Genomic DNA, 26,695 nt, shown 5'->3' on the forward strand with positions numbered 1-26,695 from the left:
CCCTGACGGTGGCCTCCTCCAGGTGCGTGGGGATGCCGGAGATGACGAGCAGGCGGCTGTGGGCCGTGGGCCCCACCAGGGCCTGGCAGGCATCGGCCACGGCATCGTTGGTCACACCCAGCCCCTGGGGGTCCTTCTTGGTCAGGTGCCTGAGGATTATCAGCAGGGTCAGAGCTCTGTGGAACCACAGCATGTCCTCAGGCTTGCTGCCCCCGATGCTGAGGAGCGCCGCGTCCGTCTCGGCCGCCCTGGATGAAGCCCTTTTCCCCGAGGATGAGGTTTTTTCCCGCTTCATTTTGACTTTTTTCCTCTTGGACAGCAAGCTCGGGCTCTGTGGTGTCTGCCCTGGGGAAGATGAGGAGGAGGAGGAGGAGTCACTAAGATTTGGGGCGCTGGTGGATGAGATCACATTGGCTGTCACGCTCATGTTGATGGGCAAGGTGACTTCTGCCACAGCCAGGCACACTTCCATCAGGGCATGGAAGTACGTGGAGAATCTTCCCTGGTCGGCCACTCCGACCCCAGAGCCACCACAGGCATTCCCAGACACCCAGTTCTGGGTTTCCTCATCGTAGAGCTTGTGCAGCTCTGACTGCAGGGCCATGAGCATGGCCAGGCAGGGGTTCAGCTGCAGGGCAATGGATGAGGACAACCCTGCTGGATTCTTTTTCTGCTCCAGGTTGTGGATCTTGCGAAGCAGCTCGGCCAAGAGGTGAAAGATCAATTCCTTCACACACGCTGCCATGTCAGTTGTCCAGAGGAAATTCCCTGTGTGAGGAAGGCAAGGCATGGCAGTCAGCAGTTTCACTCTTAGCAGCTTTACAACACCAGCTGCAAAAGTAACTCCATTAAAAAAAGCACCAGAAAAGCTCATTGCAATGTCGTGTCAGCACTTAGACAGGAAGGTTATTCCAAGAACTGCAAATCAACAGAAAATTTCTGGAGTTTCAAGAAAATTTCCTTATAGTGGAAGAGCTCAGAAAATTTCAACTGTAATTTTTGTTTCCTAAACTCCCCACCTGAGCCAGCACATTATCAGTGCTCATTAATAAGAAGATACTCCATTCTCACCTAAAAATTCCACTACTTGCAAGAGAACTGAGGCAGGAATAGTATCCAGTTCATCTTCGGATTTTCCATCCCCATCTTCCAATTTCCAGGTTAAGAGCTGTTCTGTGAATGCCATTGCCAGGGGAAATTCCAGGGGGAGGGAATGCAAGACCAACACAGCTCCAGGAGGAGGAGACACTCCTAAGCAAAAAGGTCCAAGAAAATCCTCATCATGACTCTGAGCATTGATAAAAACAATATTACTGTAAAAACAGTAATATTTAAGATATTTTCAAGGCTAAACTTGTGTTAAGTGAGAATTTTCTCTGCAGCACCTTGTAATAAACAAATAGGAATGTTTCTCTATATTGGAACATTGATATAATCTATAATTATAAATGCACAGAGAACATTTTATTCACATAAAGAAACAGAACAATTTTGAGCCTGAACATATCTAAATATACATACAGAACTTGCCCCAAATTAATTTATTTCTGTCTGATGGGTACTGAAAACAACATCAGCAGAAGAACTCAAGGATCTCCAAGCGGAAGTTTTAAGAACTCACTGCACCCAGTCACCTTCACTGCTCTAAATCCCACTGTCTCTCCCTTAGGGCAAGAGCAAAAAGAATATTAATAATTTTTCTTGCTGGAGAAGCTGGGGTGACCTAAGTATTGCTACACTGCAGATATATTACTCTGTGGCTAAGAGGGTCCTAAAAACACCTAAAAAAGCCATAAAAAATTATTCTCCATCTGAAACAGCTCCTCAAACACCAACAGCACCAACACTGCAGAAATGAATATTTTGAATAAAATGTTTTGAATACAAACACTGCTGGGTGAACTCCTGGAATATAAAAATGAGAATCAGATGGTTGCCAGTGTTTATAAAACCAGGCTTTTTTTGGTTAAGAATGAATTCCTCGTACAAAAATCCTGTCCTAAGCGCTGCTAGGACTGGTGAGCACACAGGAAGGTGCTCCAGAAGCCATAATAAAACTGGTCCGAGCTCTGAGAGGACAGTGAAGGCTTTTCCCTCGTGCTGTGGCTGTGCTCACCCAGTTTGATGTGCACCCTGTCCGTGGGGGTGATCACAGCCGGGTACTGGTTGGTGGTGGGGGGCGGCGTGAGGCCGGTGTTGGTGGGGGAGGCGTCGCGGGGGTAGCACACGGCCTCGATGAGGTTCAGCTGCCCGTTCCTCTTCACCTTGTGCCCCAGCCCATAGACCAGCACCCGAGCCCAGGGGGCCTTGTACAGGGACGAGCTGGGGAAACAGCAGCACAGCTTGGTTAGGCTCAAACAGGCTGGAAAACATCCCAGCCACCGCTCAAAACAAGTCTCGGAGAAGACAAAACTCTCAAAAAATCAGTAACTGCATCCCCGGGGCTGCCAGGCTCAGACCCAGCTCTGCCCCTCTCCATGACTCACTCTTTTCGGAATCCAGACTGACTTTCCTTACAGGACACGATCACAAAGGCAGCCCCAGGAAAATTCACATCCATGTTGACTTTGGATTCGGAAATTGGGAATTCTTCAGCGGGAAACTGTTCTGGTGCCGCCTGTAACAGGACAATTCCTCGTGAAAGATCCCAAACAGCAGCAAACCTCCTCCCTCTTCTGTATTTATAGACTGCTCTATAGCCAAAGTATTTAATTAATTGTAAATTATGACACAGTGGGAGGCCACTTCATTTCAATTCAATCCAGAGCATTGCTACTGCTTTGTGTTTTCAGTGTGCCCACTGCAATCAGGATAATAGAATCCATCCAGAGAAACAATTCCCTGTGAGGGAACCATCACGGAAATTACAATCACACACAGAGCAAGGGCTCCTGAGAAGGGAACCCAACACTCTCATAAAACATGAGTGAATGTTTTACCTGCAGAAAGGAGCAGATCTGTTTGGTGAGGTCCAACAGACTCTCCTCTCCCTGATGCAGCGTCCGAGTAATGGCCACAGTGAGCCACTCCCTGATGGCCTGGGAATTGCCCTGGTAGAAGAGGTCTGTGGCAGCACAGGTCTGGGAATGGATGCAGTGCTGCAGGGACTGGGCCAGGAGAATGGAGCTTGAGCTGATGGTTCCATCTGGAATAACAAGGAGAAAAGCACAAATTTGGAGATCGCTCCAAATGTTTATGTAGCCTGGGAAACAAAAGGTGTAGAACACCTGGAAGATTCCCAACCTCTGTTTTCAAGTGGAAAACTCCTTGCCTAAAAGTCAGCAGGAGAAAGGATCCACCCAGGCCCAGCCTTGTGGCTGGGGGGGCGAGCCTCAGCCCAGGCCCTGGCGAGGGCCAACACGGAACTGTGGGATCACCCTGGCTCTGTTCCCCTGGGAAGGCAGGAACACATCGATCCATTGCTGAAGTACAATGAGGATGAGTGACCAGAGGGAAAAGCAGCTTTATCTGTTCTCAGGGTTTCCCCACAGAGCAACCAGATCATTTTTGGGCAGCCCCAAGTGGCTCTCAAGCCCCGACACCTCGTGGCTGTCATCGTGCAGCTCCCAGGAGAAGTCAAGGAAAACCAAAGAGCAGACCTCAAAGGAGTGGGCAATTCACCAAAATGCCAGTTTGGGAATTGGATGTATTAGCAGGACTTGAATTAGATAAATTTTAAAGAGGAAAAACTAAATTAAAGCTTGCAAAACTATTCTTAAAGCCATGCAAAGTAGTGCTGTACTCTGCAAGAGGATCCTTTCCAAGGCGGCATCTGTTAGAGGCAGCCAAGTTCCAAAGGAATTGAAAGAGGGAAAAGGACTCTTTCCAAGGGTAAATAATCACTTTCTATTATTAATAACCTATATTTAGCACTTCCTACTTCCTCCTTATACTCCAGCCATGTGACACACGTTTCTCTGCATGCAGAAGGGCTTTGTCACGATCACTGTCTTTGTCAACACTCACTTGAATGAGGCAAAGCTTCTGTTCCATGATTCAGCACAAACATTCTCTACCCACAGCTGGGAGTCCCGTGGGAAAAGGACAAACCACGTTGTGAATGAAGAACAGCTCCATTTTGAAAACTCTGAGACCCAACTGGCATTTAGCTTTACTACCCAGGGACTTTGAAGTGGTCTCAGTTCCTTGGGGTTGTCCCACATGGATGCTCCCAGTGCCCCCAATAAACAGAAGATCACTGGTGACAAAGGGACAGGAACACACTGGGTGGGATCTTAGGACTCTTAGGATCTTAGGCTCTTAGGATCTTAGGCTCTGACCTCTCCTGAACACTTTTAATTAGATCATGAGCAAGAATTTGAGTTTGGAACCTATCATTGAGGTCAGGAGTCCATCGAGACATTCTCAAATACCACCATTATTAACCAGCTAATAAAGACATACCAAATTCATTCATTTTTTTGGTCCCCAGAAAAATACTGTACCAAAAAGAGCCGTGACAAAACCAAGTGTTTACCAGGAAGAGGTGGTGCAAGAAGCTGGTTGGAGAGCAGCTGCAGGTGCTCCAGGGTGATATCCCGAATGGCAGGAATGTGGAACAGCCGAGTGAACATGTGGGGAGATTTGGGAGCAAAGATATTGAGCAGAGCCATGCGACAGTAGAGCTTGGCCAGGGCAGCTTCACTCCTCAACAGCTCCCTAGGGAACACAAACATTAATTCAATTAATTCCTTAACATTAAATCCAACCATGAAGTTTGTACTGCTTAAAAAGAAGCTGTAGCAGGTAACTGAACTACAAGAAATGCTCTTCAGGTAATTCAAATTCAGGTAATAAAGTGCCTTGTAACCACATTTCTTTTTTCACCTGTGAATTTGGATGTTGGTGTTATCCAGGGTGACCAATCCGTTGGTTGCAGTCCTCCTGTATCCTGCAGGTGGCCTTTCCAACATGTCAATGGGATACCAGTACCTCACCAGGACTCCCTCACTCCGCAGGTAGGTCTCTACTTGCACCAGTTCATTCACCTGCAACACCAAACCCAGCACTGTCAATAACACGATAATTGCAACCACATTTTTCCTTCCAAGAGAGCCCCAACCCAGCATCCTGAGCGGTCTGTGCTCCCAGCTGTGTGATGCTGACCCATGAAAAGCCCTCCCAATGTGTCTTTACTCACTGAATCCACATCCAGAACAACCCCATGAAGGCCAAATGTCTTGAGCATGCCCCGAATGGCAAACTTGGGTAGAGCTGTTCCGACAGCGCTGCTGGTGACGTTGTTGCTGTCAGGAGAGCGAGTCACCACCGTGAGACCTGGCAGAAAGGGACACCAGGTTTGAAGGTGTTTTCCTCAGGAGACAATTTCTGCAGTAGATCCCAAAAAGCCTGAGCTTTTCTTTACCCCTCAGGATCCTTTGTGCTGCCCTTACCTTTCCGTACTTTGTCAATTGTGAATTTGTTTGCTTCATCTTTGATATCCTCGATGGTGGGAAGGTAGAGATCCCTTGGGATGCCTCCGTTTTCCTCGTACAGGAATTCCACAGTTTGCCTTGCTATATCAACCATTCCTGAAAGACAGCAGGGAGTGCAAGTTATTTCCCTCAGCCACTTGAAATTTCTTATTCTCATTAAGATCCCAAGCAGGTGAGTTTTCTAATTACTTAAATACTCTCTCAGTCAGGCTGAAAGATGGAAATTGGGAGTTTTCCTGAGAAAGCAGAGCTTTTCCTGAGCTGAAGGCTCAGAATTTCTACCTCGCTCTTAATGTGACTTTCCCACAAACACATGGTCCTGCCAGACCTGAATTCTGCAAGACTCCCAAATCTCATTATTATTTAAACCTCGTAAGTTTTTCCTGGATAGTCACAGACAGAAAATGCCTGGATATAGTTTCTTCCCCAACTGTTATTCCAGAATGCTTCTGTGTTCACATCACAATGAATTCTGTCACTATTTCTGAAACCACTTTCCCTATTTAAATAGTCCAACTTAGTAAAAGTGTTAAAAAAAAAGCATGAGCACAAACCAAATTCTAAGCACTGGAGGGAAACAGCAAGTGAATTTTTGTTTAAGTTTTCCAGCCCTGAATAGGGTAAAATATGAAAGAAACACAGGTGTTCTCTCACACTTCCTGCCCATCACAGAAAATAGCGTGCATGGAAATAACTACAGCCATACCTAACTGTAAAGCTCCTTTAATCTGATCCAGCCCAGACTTCCTCTCAGCCTCATTACGGAATCTTCTGCTAATTGTAGAAAACTTTGGTTTCCCAGGCTTTGACCAAGAGGGCATAGTGATCCTCCTACAAAGAGAGAAGTGTTTTAGAACACCAAGAAGTGGTAAGTTACCAGCAGCTGTATTTCTGTTAGGGAAGCAGGAACAACTCTTGTGGCCAAATTTCAAAACCTAAATGACAAGATCTGGTTGTAGGTTATAAGTTAGAGGAGGCAAAGTTTGCCACATTCCTCACCCTGGGAATATCATCGTCATCATCATCATCACTTTCATCATCTGCAATAGGAGGGGGGTGAGGATCAGGGCCTGAAGTGATGAAGTTCTCATAGCTCAGCTCCATTTTATAGTGGCAGGATGTGTCACTGTCATACTCTGCAAGACACCGACAGAAATAATGAGATGCTAATGCATGCAAAGACATCCCATGAAATTGGAGCTACACAACATTCCATGCTCTCCAGGCAGGGGGTGGGAATGCAATTCCTTTTGACACAGCATAACCAATTGGTGATCCAATCCACCGTAACATACTATTGTATCCCAAGCCCCAATGAGCTCATTTCTCATTGTAGCTGCGCTAATTACGAATAATTTGTGTATTCATACAGAGGAAGACCAAAGAAGATGGTTTTAATTGCCTTGTCTAAAATCAGATAAACATGGCTTTCTGTGCTACTGCCCCACCTAAACAGGCACTACCTAAGGACCAAGGACTGCAGCCAGGCTGGGTTTAAATCCTATTTCTTTGCTTGGCATTTCTGCTGGGAAAGCTTTAAAAGGAATTAAAGGCACTTTACGTTGCTGAGCCGTGGCGACAGCGGCGATCCTGCAGGGGGGCCCGTGGGTGCCAGGGTCGGAGGCGATGCTGGTGCCAGCATCATTGTCACTGTCAGAGGCCATGGCAAAGGGCAAGGCCTCGAAGTTGGCACTGATCTCCTCGGCCAGGTCGAGGCACAGGTCGGCGGCGTTGCGGTGAGCCTGGCCCTCGGCGTAGGCGAACGGCCGCGAGCCGAAGTTGGCCCGCACCTTGGTGTTCTGCAAAAGGATGCAGGGAAGCTCTCAGATCCTGCTCTGAGCCCTCACTCTGCCTCAGTCAGCAGCTGATCACACCTCCCTGCCACGAGGATGCCCAGCTGGCACTCTGGAAAGCTTTAAGCTGCCAAACACATGCTTTGAATTCGCCTGCTTTCCAGCTTCAAGTTGCAGCAGCCTGAGCTGGGTGCTTTGAAGCAATGTCAGTGCTGGCAAGGAATGCTAAGAGAAGGGCTCCTGGCACAGCACAGGGCATCCTGCCAGGCCAGCTGCACACTGCTGTGCTAATGGGCAGGGAAAACCAAAATAATGACACAACACATGCACCTGGGAGGGCTAATGAATACCTCAGCCTACCCGAGAAAGGTAAAAAAGATCAATTTGCTTTTCTACAGAGCAGGCTCAATATTTTATATCATGTTTTTAATATTTCTGGAAGTACACTGAATGACAAATACAAACTTGCCTTTTTCTGAATGTGGACAACTGGCCACATTCCACCAGACACATCCTCTAGGTAGGGCACAAGTCTCTGCCCACAATATGTAAAATAAACTCTGCCCTTTGCTGGCTGCCCTGGAGGAGGGGGAGTTCCTTCTGTTCTTTCCCATCCAATTCCTGCTACATCACCTGGAGAAAAACACAATCACAAAAAGGATTTGATCAGTTTTCTCATCCAGCATTTCCCTGACATTTAGAGGATTTTCTGATGGAGCAGATAAGGATTTTAGCCGTGCTCTCACATACCAGGGGAAAGAGTCACATCCAGTCTGACACTCTTCCACTGCAGCAGGCTGGAGCCATTGTAATGCACTGCTCGCCCATTGCTGAGGGGCAACAAGGACAGAATGAGACAGAGCATCGAGACAGAGCAGGATCACAGCCCACCAAAGCTGTGATACTGAAACTCTCCTTATTTTGCAGAGATATTCCAGTCCATCATTTTAGCATTTCAGTTAAAAAGTATGTATTGCCCACTACAGCCTCCTCCCCAGTTTGCTGACAAATGCACTGAGCATGGTTTTTGATGTGCACCTCCAACCTACTTGTGAAAGAGGCAGGTGCCCACTGGGTTTGTCCAAGCTCCATCCCGTTTTTCAGCCTCTGTGGCAAATCCAAAGGAAACTATTGGCCCAGTGTCATCATCTGTATCTCCATAGGAAACCACTTCAATTTCCCAGTAGAACGACGGTGCCTAGAAATAAAAATAATAACACGTTTTTAAAAATTATTTACAAAACAAAGGTTGAGGAGGCAATTTTCTTGCTTTTCCTTCTCATGCCCTGTTGGATATTAAATGACAAAGTGCTGTAGAGCTGTGAGGTCTCACCTGCACTGGGACTGGGGAGGTGGCATAGATAAAGGTGCCCCGAGGAAGTCCCCCGCCTGCACTGGGATCAGCCAGGAAGGTCACAGCAGTGAGGTGTGAGGAGAACATGCAGGCTCTCACTGGGGGGAACACCCTGGATGGGCTCCACGTGATTTCTTTGGGCTGCAGATACAACAGAGCAGTTTATTCTACCAATCACAATTCAAGTCACCCACTAAAATACAACCACACAGTTTATGAGGTGCACGTTTAAGACAACTACAACAAATCACATCCCAATGCAAAATTCACAAGAAATTCACATTAAAGGAGATAATTCAAGAAGAATCCTCCCAGTTTGGGCAGCAGCAGAGGGTTCTCTGAGGGCAGAGGGCTCAGCACTGTCCCTGTGCTCACCTGTCTCCTGTCTGCTTGGAGGGGAGGAGGAGGGGGCCGAGCACAGTCGCGGTACAACATCCGTAACCTCTCACACTGCATCTCCACAACCACGAGCCTCTCCCCTGCAACAACAACCCAAACCAGGCATCAGCTTCCAGCTGCTTCCTTGAGTCCAGCAGTGTGATCTTAGTACAGAAATAAATATGGTATTTGCACTTTGAAGAGGTTTGATCAGCCTCGCTTACCTGAACTATGAAATTAAGGGTAAAATACAACGTATGCAAAGTGTTTTCTCATGTTTAATTTATATTTGGTTAGCAAAGATAATGCTGTGTTAATTAAGATATAAAGTTATCGAGCAAGTTTATGGCCCAGCAAAGGCAGGAAAGCAAAAAAAATCATGCCTACTGTCAAAAAAATCAATCCTTGCCCTTTTACACCAAAATCCCTTGGCTCCTACCCTTCACTTCAGCCACTTTTCCTCTGGCATGTTCCTAAAACTTGCCCCTGAACTGAGATTTCCGCTGGGCCCATTGCTGATCCTTAAACAAGGAGAGCTCAAGGACCAGGAATATAAGAAAGCATTGCAAAAACCAGCAAAAAAGGTGATCAAAAGAAAACATACAAATGATAATGTCAAGGAATACAGAGTAGGATATGCTGGAAGCAAGAGAAGTAGAGAGTGCAGAGGAGAACCAGTCCCAGGACTTGCTTCCTTGATACACAGAATAATCATGTTCTGGGCTAAATTAATGCCTAATGTTTAATGATTTAGGCTGATTATTAGCTGGTCTTACATCAGCAGCTCTGCAGCTGTGACAAGACACCCTGTCCTGTGCCAGTTCCTAAACTCTGAGTGGCTGGAGGACAAAACACTGAAATGATTTTAAAAGCTGCTTTCTCTCTGACCCAAATATGCCAAGAAGGTGTTGGCTACATACCAGGGCTGCACTCCTGGGCCACCAAATTCAGAACTTCTACAGCAGCTGGGCACTGTTGAATGAATTCTTCACAGAATGAGCTGTCTTCCAACAGCTGAGCCATCACCAGGCATGCTCTGGAGAGAAAAATAATACATTTAAAGTGTTACAAAGTGTGTGCTGAATTCAAAGCTGGCTTTACAGTAGTGAATTCAAGGGTGTTTTAAGAGTAGTCTTAAACTTAACTCTGATTTTAGCTGGACCCTCCCCAAAGGCAGCTTTTCGCTGCTTCATAGATGGATTTACTGAAGCATTTGCTCAGTGTGTTACAGGGACACTCATGAACAACACCCAGACACTAAAAGGGAGCAAGGAGGAATTTCTACTGCCAACACCCCTAGAGGAAGGGCACAGGAACTCATGCAACTCCCTTGGATGTTGGTGCACAAAGCCAGGACTCACCTGGTTCTTATTTCAGCAAGGAGCCGGACCACTGCCATTACTGGGGTTGAGCCATCTCCTGTTGCAGGAAGTGAGGTGTGAATAGAGAGACTTCCCTCCTGAGGGAGCAACATGGACTGGACTGCCTGTACTACCTTCTCAGTAATGGACAGTTTATGAAGAGGCAATGCCTGATGGTGGGGGGGCACGGTAAAAAGTTAAATTCAAGTAGTTAGTTTCTAAGAAATGAGGGTGTTTTATTACCTGGAGTTAATTCTTAGATGTTACTATCACAAAATCAGCACCAAACACCAATAAAAGAAATAAACCCACCCCAAAACCAAGCTAGAAATTAACCAAAAAAACCCCCAACCCAGTATGCAATGGAATATATTTAAGCACAAAAGATGAATATTCATGTTACTTGAATGAGAAATTAAATATATTGTTAATATATGCTTAAAACAACAAGGCAAACTTTACAAATCATTTATAAGCAAAGATGAAACCTTTTTTTTACATGCTGCAGGTTAACAATCAGTATGCTGTGACAGAAATAAAGCAAGAATCGAGATTATACTGAATATTGGATATTTAAAACTCCCATACCTCAGATCTTGGAACACAGAGCCTAGATAATGGAATAGTTAAAGTGTCTGATGCCTGGGAGGTCTTTCTAGTGTCTATAGTGGTGGGTGGGAATTTGACCGTAGCTATACCTTCTTGCTCATTAATAGATGCCACAACTCCAATGCTTCCTGCTATTCCTTTGCCTAAAACCTACAACCAAAGAAGGGCTGCATGAGATTGAAGGTGTCACAAGCAGGAATCCGTGTTTGACATCACACACCAACTGCACACACAACCACACGGGGGTGTTGTAGCAAACAAGCTCCACACGCTGCTGTTCCACAAGCACATCTTGCTCCCAAGGATCCCAGGGCAGGGAAAACCTCAGGAGAGCAGCAGCTCTCATCTAAGATATCAAATGTGAACAGTGCTGAATTACCTGAACTTCAGAACCTATTTTAATTGTCTCCTTAAAGCCACCCAGAGCACACAGGGCAGCCACTGCCTGCCGAGCAATCCTTTGAAGTTTAGCCAGTTTCCTTCCACTGCTACTCCCATTCTCCAAAATGCTTTCTGCGTATTTCCCAAGCTGTGGAATGTACATCAGAGCCCGAGACAGAACCTGAAGACAGAAGCAAAAATACCAGGGAACGACTTCAAAGCACAGTTCCAACAAAAACCAGTGCCCCAAGCCTCCAGCCCACACAGTCTCAGAAGAATCGTTTTTGTTCTTGAAGAGAATTATGTAACTCAGAATATTCCACGTTCTCTGAAGTGTGAGCACCATCAAAGCCATGACCATTCCCTGGTAACTTTTAGGATAAATACAGTCTTGGCAAAAGTCTTTGCTGAGGATTTCACCTATGGAATAGATTAGGTGCTGGGGGATTCAGAGGAACATAAACCCAACGTGTTTTGTTCCAGCCAACACTTTGTACCCCCAGAGGCCACAGCCACGAGAACAGCCAAGGTAGAATAACCTGCCACAGGCAAGGGAACTCCCTAACAAACAACTTTGTTAATGCCTGAAAAGAATGACAGCAATTATCTAATGATGGGTCGATTTTGAGTATTTGTCCCACCCTGACAGCTGAGAAAGGGCTGGGTCTGTGCAGTTCCACCCTGGTGTGAACTGTTTCTGTGCTATATCAGAAAGGAGCAGCTCAGGCCTTGCTAATCATTAGACTCTAACTACTCAACCCCCAGTGAGGAATGTGCCACTCGTGGTTGTGTTTGCTCACTTTTTCAGCAGTTGTTGTCCAGATCTGAGCTGCATTGGACTCTGGGGCCATGAGCAGGCTGTGCAGCAGGGCAATCACCTCTGCTGCCATGCTGTTTGCAACGTGCCCGCTGATGAACGGCCTCACAGGATCCGTCCTGCGCAGGAGACACAGGCAATTGGACCATTCAGTTCAAAACCACAGAAGGAAAAGAAGCTTCAGTTGTCAACAAGATACAGCACAAAAAAGGAAGCTTATGAACAGCCAGATTATTTTTTGGGAGAGCTACAAGTATCGGTAGAGAGAAAAGCAGAATGCAGACTGAGGGATTTACCTGGCGAGCTCTGAATTCCTCTCCCTGCAAATGGATGTTTGTGCAGTCTTCTTTTTGTCCCCAGTGGACAAGCCGCTGCTGGTCTCTGGATTGACAGTCTCTATGGGTGGCCCCACACTCACTATCAGCCCAGATTGTGCCCACTTGGTTGCTTTTCTAAGAGCTGCAGCAGCTTCTTCTGTAATGACCTCGCAGCAGCCACTCTGCAAAGGAAATGGCCATGGAAGGCAAATGTCAGATCCACTTGGGTCACTCTGCTCTCTCTGCTCATGTAAAAGTGCTGAGAACACAGCAAAACCCCCTCCTGGGGGTAGATTAGTCATAGGACAAGTTCTGTCTCTTGCTTTTTATCATCTACAGAGAGATCAGGGATCAATTCACTGACTTTAACATTCCATTCTTAGATTAACAGTTCAGTTTCTCTGATCAAAAAGCTACAAATGAGTATTTCTGGTGCAAACACTCAAGAACATGCCTGAAAATAGACATGAAATTTTAGTTCAAGTGTGTGGCTTAAAATTTGCACTATCAATGTGCATTAAACACTTGAGAAAAGAGAATATTAAACGGGCTTAAACCTGACCTACAACGGTTGCAGGAAGCATCAGCTGAAATTCTTTTTCATCATTTACCCCTGTATGGGATCTGTATTTACAGAGGTGAATGATGAATAAAACAACATTTAACAAAGGGGACTTAACATCAGTAAAACCCAAGAATTCTGACTGGCCACCAATTTTTAGGATGTTGAACAATTCCTTAGTTATTCCTCCTCTTACTTTTGTCATGTCCCGATCCATCTTCACCACCTTCTCCATGTTGGCTCCAGTCCCCAGTCGGAATGGGCGGCCTTCTGAGCTACTGTTGGAGGGGAAACAAAACACAGGAGCTTTGTTCTCACTGCTGGAAAACACAGCTGAGCTACACAGCCCAATTTCATATATTAGGGGTGGTTTGAAATGATTTGAAGCCACCCTTGCAGCTGAATGCTCAACAGCAAGAGAAATATGAGGCAGTTAAGGATATACCCCATTTACAGAGGGAATTTAATCCTATTGAATGCATTTATTTGCAATGCAATTTAACTTTTTCCCCCTGAACAAGTCTCATGAAATGGTTTTTATTGATCACAAATGCCCAGGGCTCCGAGTTCACCTTTCACTTGTACCTTTCAGTGTAATTTTTAGAGTACAGGTTCAAAATCAACCCATGGAGTGAGGGAAGATGAAACAACACAAAATGCAGGAGGTGACAGCATTGGGCTGTTTGACACTCAGTGATCCCAACATCCAGGTGGGTGCTGAGAATACCAAAGAATGTTTAATAGCAAATTAGTGTCCAACTTATGCATTATTAAATCAGTGCTTTTAAAGCCACTTTGCCTTGACAGTTCTATTTGTTAGTCCTGCCCAGCCTGTCACACCATAAACAAGATCAATGAGATTCCATCACAAACACAGAATCTAAGGAGCTAATTTTTCACGTGATTGTTTTCAGACAGATGATGTTCCTGTGTTCCTTTGCATTATCTTATTGCTTTGCCAGTAAACACAACACACTGGGCAGACACTTTGCTGTCCCATTTACTCTTCTATCTAGGATGTATTTTTCTGCAGCTGAGCACTGGAAAAAAGGAGAAGATAAAGTGAATTGGTAAAATTGGTTCTAATTCCAATCCAGTGAGCTGAAATTACCTTAGTAAAGGCTGGAGGACTTCATGGGAGGACTGATCTTCTCGTTTATGGATAAAAATAGAGAGTTTACCATCCACTGCCTCACTTTCTTCTCCAGGATCTTTATCACCTTTTATGGAGTTTTTAGGGCTGGCTTTTGCCAAGGTAGTATCTGGCTCAGAGGCAGTTGGAGAAAGGACTGTCTGGCAGCCTTGAAGTAGAAAGGAGAAAAGGAAACAAAGAAACACAACCATGAATTTTCTTACCCTTGGAACTAATGCTGACACACCTGGGATGTGTCTGAAACATCGCTGGGACACCCACTTTGGTCTGAGGACAGGGAAATTAGGAAGCAAATGGAAAGTCACAGGAATATCCTACTTTCAGCACTGACAGATACCTCCCAATAGTTGAGCTTTCTGTCAATAAAAAAGCTCCTGGAACAAACAGATTACCCAGAGAAGTTGTGGCTGCCCCATCCCTGGGAGTGGACAGGGCTTGGAGCAACCTGGCATAGTGGAAGGTGTGGAAGGGGGTGGGACTGGATGGGCTTTAAGGTGCCTTCCATTCCAAGGTTCCATGAAACATGAGTCCCTTGGGCACAACACCAAACAGCTGCTGGTACCTGGCACGACATAATCCGCCAGCTTTGCCAGCAGCAGGGAGGCAATCTTGGAGGCTGGGTCACTGGGATCATCCTGCTCACTGTTCAGAGAGGGCACTGAGTAACTCCAGGGAGGCAACTCCACGTTTCCACAGTCCTCAACACTCATGAGAGGCAGCGCAGCACGACACAACTGCAGGATTATAAGGACCAGCTTTGGAGAAGGACGCTGATCCAAGAGGAGGGACAGAAGCTTGGACACACAGGCTGGCTGGCTCAGGATGGCTTTGCCAATGTGACTCCTGAAAGGGAAAAGAATCTTGAAATTAAAACCAAATTAATTTATTATTTACAAGATGTATTAAAAGCAATTTCAGTGTCTGACAAAATATCTGCAACAGTTCTTCCGTAACTTGACAGCACTGATTAAACACTAAGATTAAGGGTCAGTTTTAGAATGGTTTGAAAAAATCCACCAAAGATCCCACATGGGCTTTGATACATAGGAAAAAAATACTCCAGAGCAAAGGCCTCATACCTTGAGAGGTCATTCAGAAGGCTGAGGACATCCTGAAGTGCATCATTCCCTGCAGCCTGGTTGCCACAGCACTCGGTGGCTCTGGCCAGGTGGTTGGTGAGCAGGCTGGGGGCCCGCCCGGCCAGCCCGGAGTGAACAGCGTCTGTGGAACCCCCTTTGGAAGGGATGGAAGAATACACAGCTGTAATCCACAAAAATCAATGTACACACCACAGAAATAACCCCTGACACATCCATCACTAGCCAACAGCCACGTGTCTGTAAGTTTATGTGCGTTATGGGTGAATTCTACCATGAGAGAAATGCCAAATGATCCCTCAGAATCTCCGTGTTCTCTGATTACGTTTACACAGAACCAAGTGGCAAAATGTGAAATTATTTCCATGGGAGAAAAAAAGCCAGAATCGAAAAACAAGAAAAAAAATCAACTGAATTTTGTATTCACTTCTTAGGAACCCACAGAGTCCCACGTCATGGTGAATGACTGCCCTATTTTAAACACATTTACACCACTCATCAGGCAGTTCTAACACACACAGCTGGGAGATATTTCCCATGTTCCTACCTTCTTCCTTCTCCCACTCCACACAGCGGTTGGCCAGCACCTGGAAGGCAGCCCAAGCCATGGTGGCCACCTTCTGTTTCTTGGTCTGTTTTTCATTTGAGCTGGACTCTGTCTGGCTGCTCAGGCTGCAGAGCCGGTCCATGAGCTGGACCAGGCCACTACGCACCAGACACTTCTCCTCACTCCTGCAGGAGAAATCCAGGGTGGAATTAACTTCTCCATCACAAAGAGACACAACGGGAATCCAGAACTTGCTGTTAGCTCAGTAAGTAATTAGTTCACTCGGCAGAAAGATGGTTCTGCCTCTCCCTTACCCTCCCCAGATGAAATTGTGAGGGAATTGAACTGGATGGTCTCAGATGCTCCCCAAGATGAAGAAAGGGGATGTATTTATACTACTTAATGCTTCTCCTTAAGGCAAAGCCTACTAAAGCCAGGTGTGGATGCCCCCTTTCCCTTCCCCAAGTGCTTCCACAAAAAAAATAGGGAATGGTGCACAAGAGGCCAATGCTGTTGGCACAGGCGATGGGGTACCGGGCACACAGGGACACCACTGACGTCATTGTCTCTCCAAAAGCCTCCTGGACCTGCTCTACCATCCCACCACACGTCAGCTCTTCAATCCTGTTGGGAGTTAAAGATTGGGAATTGAAGGCTTCAATTCACAAAGTTCCAAAGGTAGCTTTAAGAAAATAATAATCAGTGCATGTTAAGAATTACTCAAGGGAGACTTAGAAGGAAGACTGCAGGTCACTCATGTTTTCACATGAAACATGTAAACAAGAGAGTTAGAGCTCAGACATCTCACTACAAACAAAATACAAAACATTTATTACATTTAGATGACAGTATCAGCTAAATCTACCACTAATAGCTAATTAACATTTATTTGGAATTAAATCAAGGGAGAAGGATGCCCTCTATACATACCTGGGAACATGTCAGCCCAGTACGAAAGGAAAGTTCATCTACTGATAAATAAAAGCATTTCTTAGAAGTTTCTGCCTTTTTACCCCACAAGAGCCAAAGTATTTGTTGCAACCTTAGCTCTGCCAACTTGTTGCCTCACAGCTACTCACTTCTGGCTTTCCAGCACACAAAGCAATTTACTCCCTTCCACAGAGACCAAACCACCGAATTCTGGAGAAATGCACCCACCTTGGGCCTCCCTGGAGCACCATGGTCACCGGGCCCACCAGGTGGGTCACGCCCCCGACGCGCACTGCGGCCGTCAGCAGCTCCCTCATGTGCACCAGGGCCTGCTTCCTGGTGTTCCCACGTCTCCAGCGGGTCTGAGCAGCCAGCAGGAAGCTGCTGCTGGACACCTGCAAGGTTTGGGATGGGATTTTTGTTAGACACAAACAAGGCACCTCCTGGTTTTGTGCAAGTTGGAGTCCGAAATAAGATAACGACGTACGGCTTGGTCGGGGTTTGTCCCGATGAAAGCGAAGAGCTGCCCCAGCAGGACACTGTAGGTGGGTTTGTCCCTGCTGTCCTCGATGGCCAGGGACTGGAGCAGGGTGAAGGAGCTGCTCCTGTGGCTGGTGACGTGCCGGCGCCTGCGAGGGAACAGGAATGTTACACCTGGCAGCAGAAGCTGATCCAACCAGCACAAATCCTGCTGTGCTGGCAGGGATAGATTTGATCAAGTTGATCATTGGAACAGCACAGGCACAGAGGTGTAAAGGGAAGGTCTCAACCCTGCTGTACCTCTGGCTGGCCCGGGCAAACTCGATGTCCTCGTTGCCAATCATCTCCAGGTCAGATGGGGCGGACATGCTGCGCAGGAACACGGGCTGGCGCACGGCGTGCGAGATCACCTTGGTCTCAGAGGCTGATTTACAGGCTGAAGTATTATAAAATAATAAATAAAAAGTTCATTCCTGGTGCAGGGAATTATTTACAAACTGGCTTTAAAATCAGTGTTGGATATTCCACTGAAAACTGAAACATAGGGTAGAGAAAACCCAATCTAAGCAAGAACATGCCACTCAGATCTGAGAATTTTCCTGTTTTCAATCCTGTTGGGAGTTAAAGATTTGCAGCTGAAGGCTTCAATTCACAAACTTCCAAATGCAACTTTAAAAAAATAATAATCAGCACATGTTAAGAATCTCTCAAGGGAGATTTAGAAGGAGAACTGCAAGTCGCAGTTTTCATATGAAACACGTAAACAAGAGTGTGGAAGTTTCAGCTCAATCTCACTACAAACAAAATACAAAAACAGCTCTGAGGGTTTTCCTGTTTCAGGTATTTTTCAAATCAGATTTCTTTTGATTTGGTTAAGTATTTTCCCCCAATAAATCAAGAGACTAAAGTTTAAATTCCACCTGTTATTACTCAGATCTCAAATTACCATCATCATGGCAATCAGAAAACAAAGGCTCGACTTTATTATAAAAGAATTCACTTAAATTAGGAAAAAAACCGTTTAATTTTGAGCAAAAGAGGGACAAATAAGAAATAAATGCTATCTTTAGGAACTGCTGGTAATTAGAGTTGTACCTGGAGTTTCTGCAGGGGTCCCAGATATGCTTCTGGTGATCCCAGACTGTGCTGCAATGGTGACATGCAACAACAGCTCTGCTCTGTTCATCAAGCTCTTCACCAAGGTTTTTGTCTTTGCTAAGGGATGAGAGGTCTTCTGGATCAGGGAATTCACCTCTTGGAAAAACTTCTCCCTGGGATTATGAAAGGGAAGTAAAAGAAGCAAAGTCAATGATGTCTGAATGCTTTCAGAAAGGAAGTGTTACTGTGGAAAAGGTCAGTTAAAGAGGACTTTTGGCATCAATATGTTCTATGCCAACAATGGAGAAAGCAGAAAACATGGAAGAAATAAACAAGTGATTTGCTAGCAAACACAAGGAGTTGTAGGTATTAATATTAATATATTTAGCACAGAAGTTTCTAATCATTTCATCAGATACTTTTGGAACTCTCTGAAATTCCCCTGAAGCTGCCCCTCCTTTGAGGCCTAAATGTTCACTAATACTGACCTTAATGCCAGGACCACGTTCTCAAGATCACTTCCATCAAAAGAAACTTCTTTCATTGAACACAGAAGCTCTAGCTCCTTCATCTTGCTCTAAACAAAGGGAAGGAGAAGGATGAACAGGTTTGAGGGAGCAGAGTGAGGCACAAGCACCCACAGCAGCCCCAGTGCTCACCTCGTTGAAGTGATAATCATAAAAAAAGGGGACATTGTTCTCCAGCTTCCCGTGCATGGCATCATCCACCTCGTTCTGCCACTTCTGCTCCAGCTCAGCCACACTCTGATAAAGAGACAGAAGTCACACTTGTTGCACTTAAGGTGTAGAAGGGAGTTTAAAAGAAGAAATCTTGAGTACATTTTGGATTTCTGTGCCGCTAAATTACACCTTTATTCTCAAAAAAAGCTTTCTGTTGTTTCAAATCATTTTCTTTTTACCTGCAGCTGTCTCTCCATGGCATTCAGCTTCTTAAAGGTCTCTCCCATAATTTTACAAAGTAAGTCATATTCTTCAGCATGTTCTTCCTGGTACTGGAAATTTATCAGGGATTGGAGAGCATCAACTAAATTCAGATGTTTAATCACACAGGAAACCACCATCTCCTCCATGACTTCTGGCTGGATCACTTCCCTAGGGTTCCAGGGAAAGCCAAACTCATTAATCAGGAGTAAGAGACCAACTTGGACAGTTCATATTTATAAATCATCAGATGCTGCATTCACAAACGCGGTTAAAAAACCAGAGGGAAACAAGGACTCCTTACTTTATACTGGGTCTAAATTGAGGCCGAGCACGTCCAGAAATTTCCCTGAGCTTGATCATGATTCCTGGGGGCAGCCTAATCCTGGGCAGATCAAAGTAGTGTCCAACAGGAGGCACGAGCACATCAGAGGGGTATGTGAATTCCCTATCCTCCTCTATAGTGAGAGGCAATGGAGATGGGCTTGGAGTAAGGGCTGGAGATATGACCCCGTTGGCTTCCACCTGCCACTGGCACCTGCAAAAGGAAATAAAAACCAATTAAAGGGATTTTTATTTCCCCCCTCATTGAGAAAGACACTTCAGTCAATGACACATTACAAAGACTAAGTATTAATAAATGAAGTGTGGCTTGTATCAAGCATAACCCAACCCTCATTTTACTCTAAAAACCCCTCTGTTTTGGAGAACATTCCCTCAGTTTTAGGTGACACAAACTGCTGAACAAACTACAGGAAAACTGATCCAAACATCGCTGTAAAGCACAAGACCTGAGCCCAACTATACAAGTCACCTCCCCTCAGAAGAAACCACTCAGATCAAAATTGATTATTTTTACCTTTGTAAGAGTTTAGATCTTAAGAGCTCTTGACAGGTTTCTTCATCTTTGGTAATTTCTGGCCCATTGTACAAGATCCTCAGCATAGAACAGGCCAGCACAGAGAGGCCCAGGGCCAGGTCAACCAGGAATGGCAAACCTCCTGACACATCTTCTGAGGATTCCTGCAGAAGGAACAGGGAGAAGTTCAACCAAGCAATCCACCAGGAAGGCCTTTCCCGTCTATTCAAGATAGGAGATTTTATATATAATCTTTTCTATGTAAGGTATAGCTCGATATCAATCTTAACCCTCACACAAAAATTGCACAACAATTAACAGCAAGTTGTAAGAACAACTCAAGGCAAGAAATAAGGGATTTAAACATTATTTTCCCGAACCAAGAAGGAACAGGTGAAGTTATTTTTGGCTCAGTCACCCTAGTCCTAACTTGTAGTGGGATTCAAGATCCCCTGTGTTTGATCCCAGCATCCCTCCCCTCTCTTCTTCGTGGGCTGGAATCATTATTTCCTCAGGACATCTCCAATTTTCAGGTTGTTACAAAGAAATCCTGACCTACAAGCAGCAAGGGATGCTGAACTGGCTTCAGGAGGTAGATAAGACATGTTTGATACCAGCTATCTCCATGAATCCCTAAGCCTCATCTCAAACTCGGGTTCTTTTCATTGCCAACACATGATTTGTCTCACTGCCCAAACCAGTCGCTGCTGGTTTCCATTTCAAACTGCCAAGCTGGAAGCACATTTCTATCGATCTGGAATTTGTGGCAGGCAGGGGACAGTGGAAGCTGAAGCTCTCCCCCTGGAATTCTCCCCCTGGAATACCTGTGCTCGGACAGTGCAGGCAAAGCCCCACATGGCTTTGTCCGGAGTGTTGTGCTCCCGACCACTCCGCATTTCGAAGGAGAACGTGACTGTGTCTCCTTCCACCTTCAAATATCCACGGCAGGAAAGGGGGGGGGGGAAAGAAAAGAAAATATATTTAATAATTGAGGCAAACAAGCAGGCTTTTCACACAAGTGGTTATTTTATAGGTTAATGCTTTTAATGACAGGTTTCTGGGTGTTGTTTTTATCTCAAATGAGATACTCTGATTTAAGATTTTTCCCTTTTTGTAAAGGTGTCTTTTAGTAGACAACTTAATTTTGCTGCTGGCTGACTACAGCAAAACAGAAAGAACCACCATAGCTGTAAAATCAAAAGCAGAAATTATCAGTATGTTACTTAGCCTTGATTTTCACTGTTTGGCTGCAAGAAACCAGGCAATAATTAACAATTCTCTTCCTGAATGAAGACAAACAAGTTCTTCAATTAGAAGAATGACAACAAATTAATCAAGGAGCTTGCTAAAAGAACTGTATCAAAATCCATTGTGAAAAATAAACCGAATTCCATTAATTGTGAACAATGGAGTTCTTGTCTGAAATTGCTTTCCAGTTTATTACCTCTTGATTTCTTTTTTACAACGTGTTTTTGTTATGTAAAAAAGCCCAGTTTTAGTGGGGGACAAGGTAGCAGCACAAATTAAACAAAAATAAAATCACACTGCAGAGAGTGTGAGGGGACACATTACCAAAGGATTGAAATGCTGAGGTTTCAAGGAGTTTAAGGGATTCTTCTGTCTTAGTTTTACTGCCAATGAAATTTTAAAATCCAACAGAAAGAGCTGGAAGTTGTTTGTTACATTTACTACTTGATATATTTGGGGGTTACTATCAAAAAAAATTGACTTTAAGAGAATCTGCACAGACTGTGCAAGAACTTCTCCTAGGAGGGTGTACTTAGGAGAAGAGCAGTGCCATCAGAGACTCCAGGACTCAAACATCTCCATCAGGAACTCCAGTAAGACACAAAACAAACTCCAAGGGAAGCATCACACGGAACACAGAGCCGAGTTTAAAGATATCCCCCAAGGACACAACAGCTCACTGAGCAGATCTCATCATGGATAACTGTACATTTAAAAGCTTGGAATGCATAGCTGTGAGGGTAAAATGGGCTGGGCATGGTTTCCAAAGGGAATTTTCTATGGGAAATAGGGGTGGATGGTAATACTGTACCTTCACTAAGTCCTTGGGCCACCCCGTTCCTAAGACACTACGGCTGCCATATCCCAGTGTATTGCCTCCATACTCAGCAACCTTCCTACTGTTTGTGCTAGGACCAGCATAGATCACCAACTTCAAAACATAAAATACACTGTTAGACTGTAAGAGAAAAACAAGAAAACCTAATAATAATAATAATACTTAGCACTTCCACCGCGCTTTCGACTCTTGAAGCGCTCCATGCACGTGAACCAATCCTCACAGGCTCTGTGAGGGCAGCAGGGTTAAGTATTATTATCCCCATTTTACAGATGGGGAAACTGAGGCACGCAGGGACTCGAGGGGCTCGGCCCCTGCTCACACAGCAGGGCTGGGAGCAGAGAGCAGGAGAAATCCTGACTGCCAGCCCTGAGCCATAGAACAAACTCCTTCCCTATTAGTGAGGGGCTGATCCTGCTCCCAGCAAAGCCAAAGGTTTGTCAGTGATTTTGGTGGGAACATGAGGAGCCTGGGGGAGTTTAATCAGTAATGGGTGACATTAATACTGAAGATACTCCCATTAGTTATTTATGAGCGTCCCAGAGCTTGCTCTATGCCAAAGAATAAACAGCAGCACTTAGCAAGCAGCCCTCTGATAATACAAAGTAGGTAAGTGCTATTGGTTGTTTTCCTAAAATGAAAGTACTTGTTCCTATTAATCCAGGTAAACAAGCTATTTATCATCAGGGAAAAAGGAACCTTTCCAGCTCTGCCCAGTTTAAACCAGCTGTGCTGATCAAAGGAGGCAGCTGGATTAAAATTCGGGAAATAAGGAAAACTGAACATCAGTAAAAATGTCCAACTTGGACTGTCTGAGCCGGCCTGAAGTCATTTTTAAAAAAACCAGAATTGATAGCATTTCTGAGGAGGAAAAACCAGCCCAAACCACCCCTGAGCCCCCAGCCCCTGAAGCCTCCCACACTTCTCCCATGGCAGAACTGCCACTACTTTTTTTGAGGGAATTCCCTCACTGCAGAGGTGCTGAGCTGGCCCTTGCTTACCTTGTCATAATCATACTGGGAGGAGCATCTGTTGTCAAATCTAAGATACAAACAGCGGGCTCCTGGAATGTGGACAGTTTCCTTAAATTTATAGTTATCCCTGACGGGATGGACTGTCTCCACGGTCTTCCCAGCAGCCCAGGGAGCAGGGATCTTCAAACCAGTCAGGAATCCTGGCTCTTCCTTCTCTTCCAGCATCCTGAAATTAAGAGGGAGAAATTGGGCCTAAAATACAGCACACGGATTTCTATCAATCAGACATTAAGATATAAAATACTTAAAATCACTTCTCAGTACTGATACAGGGACACAAGGAACTGACTCCTGGTTTTAGGCATGACTGGATTGAGGGAATTCATATATTCCATATATTATTATTATTATAATATAATATAATCATATATACCATTATTCATACATTATACATATTCTTATTCACAAAAATCACATCATCACAAATTCTTTAACACTACAAATCCTCCAATGCTGCAAATAAGCATTTTCATTTGATTTTAGCTGTTCGTTTCTGTTTCTAAGCAGGAGCTGGAAAACTTTGAGCTGAGACACAGCATTTAAATGCAGGAGTTAAAAATGTTATTTCTGTCTGTAAATTAAACCATTTAATGGCTTTGCAATGGTTTTAATTCTGTATCTCATGCTGCCAGAGCAATTTACATTTCCTCTTGATGGTCCTCCTTAGCCTAATTTATTGTGAGAGGAACATTTAGAATTAATTCCTAATGCTTGAGGTGAGGGAAAAAACCAAAACAAACCATATTCTGTGTAAACAACCTGAAGATATTAATAGTTTAATTCTATATACAGAAAAAAATTTGGAACTAATTGCCTTTTGAAAAAGCTTATATAAAACTGAGACAGCCTTAGAAATCATTCCAGCATACCTTTAAAAGTTAATTCAAATAAAAACTGCTGCTTTATCCCGCAGCAATGGCCAGATGGACATTACAGTTCAGTTTATCCCATGAAAAGACCCAAATGTAAAGAAAAATCACCTCTCATCAGGTAACTGCTTCCCTTTCTGCTCTGGAGCACAACTGGGGGAACTGTTCAGTTCTGAGAAAACTGGAGACTGGGTTTTAAGCAGCAGTGCAGTCTGTGGCCCAAAATACACAGTGTTAGGGACATGCAAACTGGAAAGCATTTTAAGAGCTCATTATTGAAATAATTAACAATCCTACTGTTGCTATTGACAATAAATCATTACTGAGCAGCTCCTGGAGCAGTCAAATTTAACATTCAGCATCAGCAGCTTTGGCAGCTGCTGAGAAACTCTGAACTCTGATGTGTGGATGAGCCTCTGCAGGAGGCTGAGCAGCATTTTGGAGGCTGCAGGCCCCAGGGTTGGCCCTGGGCAGCCCAGGGGTGGCACAGAGCCCATACCTGGCTGGTGTAAAGGACCAGCTGCACCAGCTGAGGCATCAGGGCATCAGCCATGGTCAGGGTCTGCAGGTTTGGGTGCATCAGGGATGTCAGCAGCACAGGCAGCAGGTGGCCAAGCATGGTGGCCTTTGTGATCTGCTCCAGGCCTTTTAACCTGTAAGGAGAGCCAAAGTTACACAGAACAACTCTCTTCATACTGCAGCACTTCTGCTTTTAGTCACTTCTGAAACTACCCAAAAAATTGACTTTAAGAGAATCCGCACAGACTGTGCAAGAACTTCTCCTAGGAGGGTGTACTTAGGAGAAGAGCAGTGCCATCAGAGACTCCAGGACTGTTTTATCTTGTAGCAGCAATTCAAAATTCAGCAGAGAATGTTTGTATTCTATTAACAAAATCCCCAAAACAATCTTGAAACCACTACAATTTCTCCCAAATGTCAGTGACCTTGAATTGCTGACAATTCTCACTGAACAATCAGAGAGCAGAGACAGTAAATCAACAGTTTAATAATTACTTAGAGAAGGATAAGCTCCCCTGGGCACAGGATGAAAGTCCCCATCAAACACAAATGCACCAGTGTGGATATCAGCTCCCAGCACATGGAGCTCAAAGGACTTGAAAAGAATCTGCAGCTACAAAAATATATTAGAACATGAACTCATCTGAAAATATCACCCAGGAATTGTGTGCTGTCAATAAACACAACTAATCTTGCAGGCACAGAGAAGCAGAAAGTGCAACCTGAAGCACAGCTGGGACCGGAGCTGTTTGTTTGAGGAGAGAAAAGTTCACAGCTTTTGTTTCCATCCCATTCCCAAGGTGTACTTTTAAGAGGAGGAGAGACAGGGAAGGGCAGGTGATGGAATATGTGGGATATCAAACCAACATCCAAGGCTTGTCATGGATAAATATCTAGTCCAGCTACTAGGGATGTAATAATCAGGAATTTAAAAATAAACAGATTGTTCTACCTTACAGGAGTATTCCCAGCTAATTAGAGTTTGCTTCCAGGTATCCTACTCATAAATAGCATTTCACTGACTTCCCAATTTGAGGTTCCTATAGAAATATCAACCTACAGATGATCAGGACTGACATGGAGAGTGATTCTAAATTCTCCACCAGCTGAGTGCTAAACAACTGCTACAGGAAGAAACAGTTCCTGTGCATTCAGAGCTCAAAAATTAAGTGATAAAGACTAATTAATGCTAACAGTGCTTGTACAATAAGCCACAAAGAGCAACAGTTCCCTGTTACCAAATTAGGATCCTCCCACTTGTCTTACCTTTGCTCCCTGTCAGAAATGTCACTGTTAATTAGTGCTGTAGTGACTTGTTGCAGCATTTCTAAGACTTCATCACATCCTGTCAGAATTTGTGTGGCAAGAGACAAAATGCTGGTCTTGAGTTCCTAAGTAAAAAAAAAGAGTTACAGGATACTTAAATTCTTAGAGAATCCCCCCAAAAAGGACGACAGAACAAAAAGATGGATTTCCAAATGAAAAGAATGATAATGTGACCTGGCAGGCCTGCAGCAGGAGATTCATCCAAGACTTAAATTTGATTAATGTTAAGCCCCAAAGTGCTGGGAGAAACTAGGTGCATGTTTTATACAGGATGCACATCCAGTTTCTAGAGGGAAGGAAGCCCCAAGTCCAGCACAGGAGAGAGCTGAGAGCCAGCCAAGGTACAGGACTGGTGACACAATGTCCTAGCAGGGATGAGGAGCACTGCAGAGAGAGAAACTGAACAATGAACACGGGGTGAATAAGTGACACAAGAAAAATACTCCAATATTTAGCATTTACTCAATAAGCCTGAACAAATCACTTCCAACTGCAGCAGCTCACAAGCACACACAGCCTCAAAGAGCAGCAGAGAAAACCAGCTAAGCAAAATACCAGAAATTCAGAAATCAATTCCATTAGAGAAGAATTACTACCAGAACTACTATGACCAGACAACCTGCACTCCAGGGCAAACCTGGCTTCTGGGAGCTGGCTGAAGCAGTGTGAAATGCAGCATTTTAATAAACTTATACCAACTAAAGCCTGTCCTCAAACTTTGTCTTCTAAAAGTTTCCTTGCCACAAACT

General features: G+C 44.7%; 1 protein-coding gene across 1 annotated transcript in view; it reads right to left on the minus strand.

The window, feature by feature from the left end:
• The window catches only part of HECTD4 (HECT domain E3 ubiquitin protein ligase 4), a 63,574-nt gene that overhangs the window by 14,581 nt on the left and 22,298 nt on the right, over positions 1 to 26,695 (minus strand). Inside the window, 46 exon segments of the mRNA XM_008634185.2 lie at position 1; positions 4 to 768; positions 1,072 to 1,251; positions 2,117 to 2,322; positions 2,487 to 2,617; positions 2,940 to 3,145; positions 4,478 to 4,659; positions 4,828 to 4,988; positions 5,141 to 5,277; positions 5,394 to 5,531; positions 6,142 to 6,218; positions 6,220 to 6,266; positions 6,435 to 6,571; positions 6,997 to 7,234; positions 7,698 to 7,861; positions 7,979 to 8,058; positions 8,278 to 8,426; positions 8,562 to 8,723; positions 8,958 to 9,061; positions 9,881 to 9,996; positions 10,322 to 10,491; positions 10,910 to 11,080; positions 11,310 to 11,492; positions 12,112 to 12,247; positions 12,425 to 12,627; positions 13,204 to 13,285; positions 14,119 to 14,308; positions 14,723 to 15,003; positions 15,240 to 15,393; positions 15,805 to 15,995; positions 16,288 to 16,428; positions 16,963 to 17,129; positions 17,222 to 17,363; positions 17,515 to 17,650; positions 18,310 to 18,485; positions 18,801 to 18,889; positions 18,972 to 19,076; positions 19,232 to 19,424; positions 19,558 to 19,791; positions 20,113 to 20,276; positions 20,937 to 21,041; positions 22,172 to 22,291; positions 23,200 to 23,398; positions 24,213 to 24,313; positions 24,601 to 24,754; positions 25,887 to 26,011. The exon segment at position 1 is cut by the window's left edge and continues 535 nt beyond it. Coding sequence (XP_008632407.1) covers position 1; positions 4 to 768; positions 1,072 to 1,251; positions 2,117 to 2,322; positions 2,487 to 2,617; positions 2,940 to 3,145; positions 4,478 to 4,659; positions 4,828 to 4,988; positions 5,141 to 5,277; positions 5,394 to 5,531; positions 6,142 to 6,218; positions 6,220 to 6,266; positions 6,435 to 6,571; positions 6,997 to 7,234; positions 7,698 to 7,861; positions 7,979 to 8,058; positions 8,278 to 8,426; positions 8,562 to 8,723; positions 8,958 to 9,061; positions 9,881 to 9,996; positions 10,322 to 10,491; positions 10,910 to 11,080; positions 11,310 to 11,492; positions 12,112 to 12,247; positions 12,425 to 12,627; positions 13,204 to 13,285; positions 14,119 to 14,308; positions 14,723 to 15,003; positions 15,240 to 15,393; positions 15,805 to 15,995; positions 16,288 to 16,428; positions 16,963 to 17,129; positions 17,222 to 17,363; positions 17,515 to 17,650; positions 18,310 to 18,485; positions 18,801 to 18,889; positions 18,972 to 19,076; positions 19,232 to 19,424; positions 19,558 to 19,791; positions 20,113 to 20,276; positions 20,937 to 21,041; positions 22,172 to 22,291; positions 23,200 to 23,398; positions 24,213 to 24,313; positions 24,601 to 24,754; positions 25,887 to 26,011 — 7,493 coding nt within the window.

This window comes from Corvus brachyrhynchos, unplaced genomic scaffold, assembly GCF_000691975.1.
Source record: "Corvus brachyrhynchos isolate BGI_N302 unplaced genomic scaffold, ASM69197v1 scaffold114, whole genome shotgun sequence".
NCBI lineage: Eukaryota > Metazoa > Chordata > Aves > Passeriformes > Corvidae > Corvus > Corvus brachyrhynchos.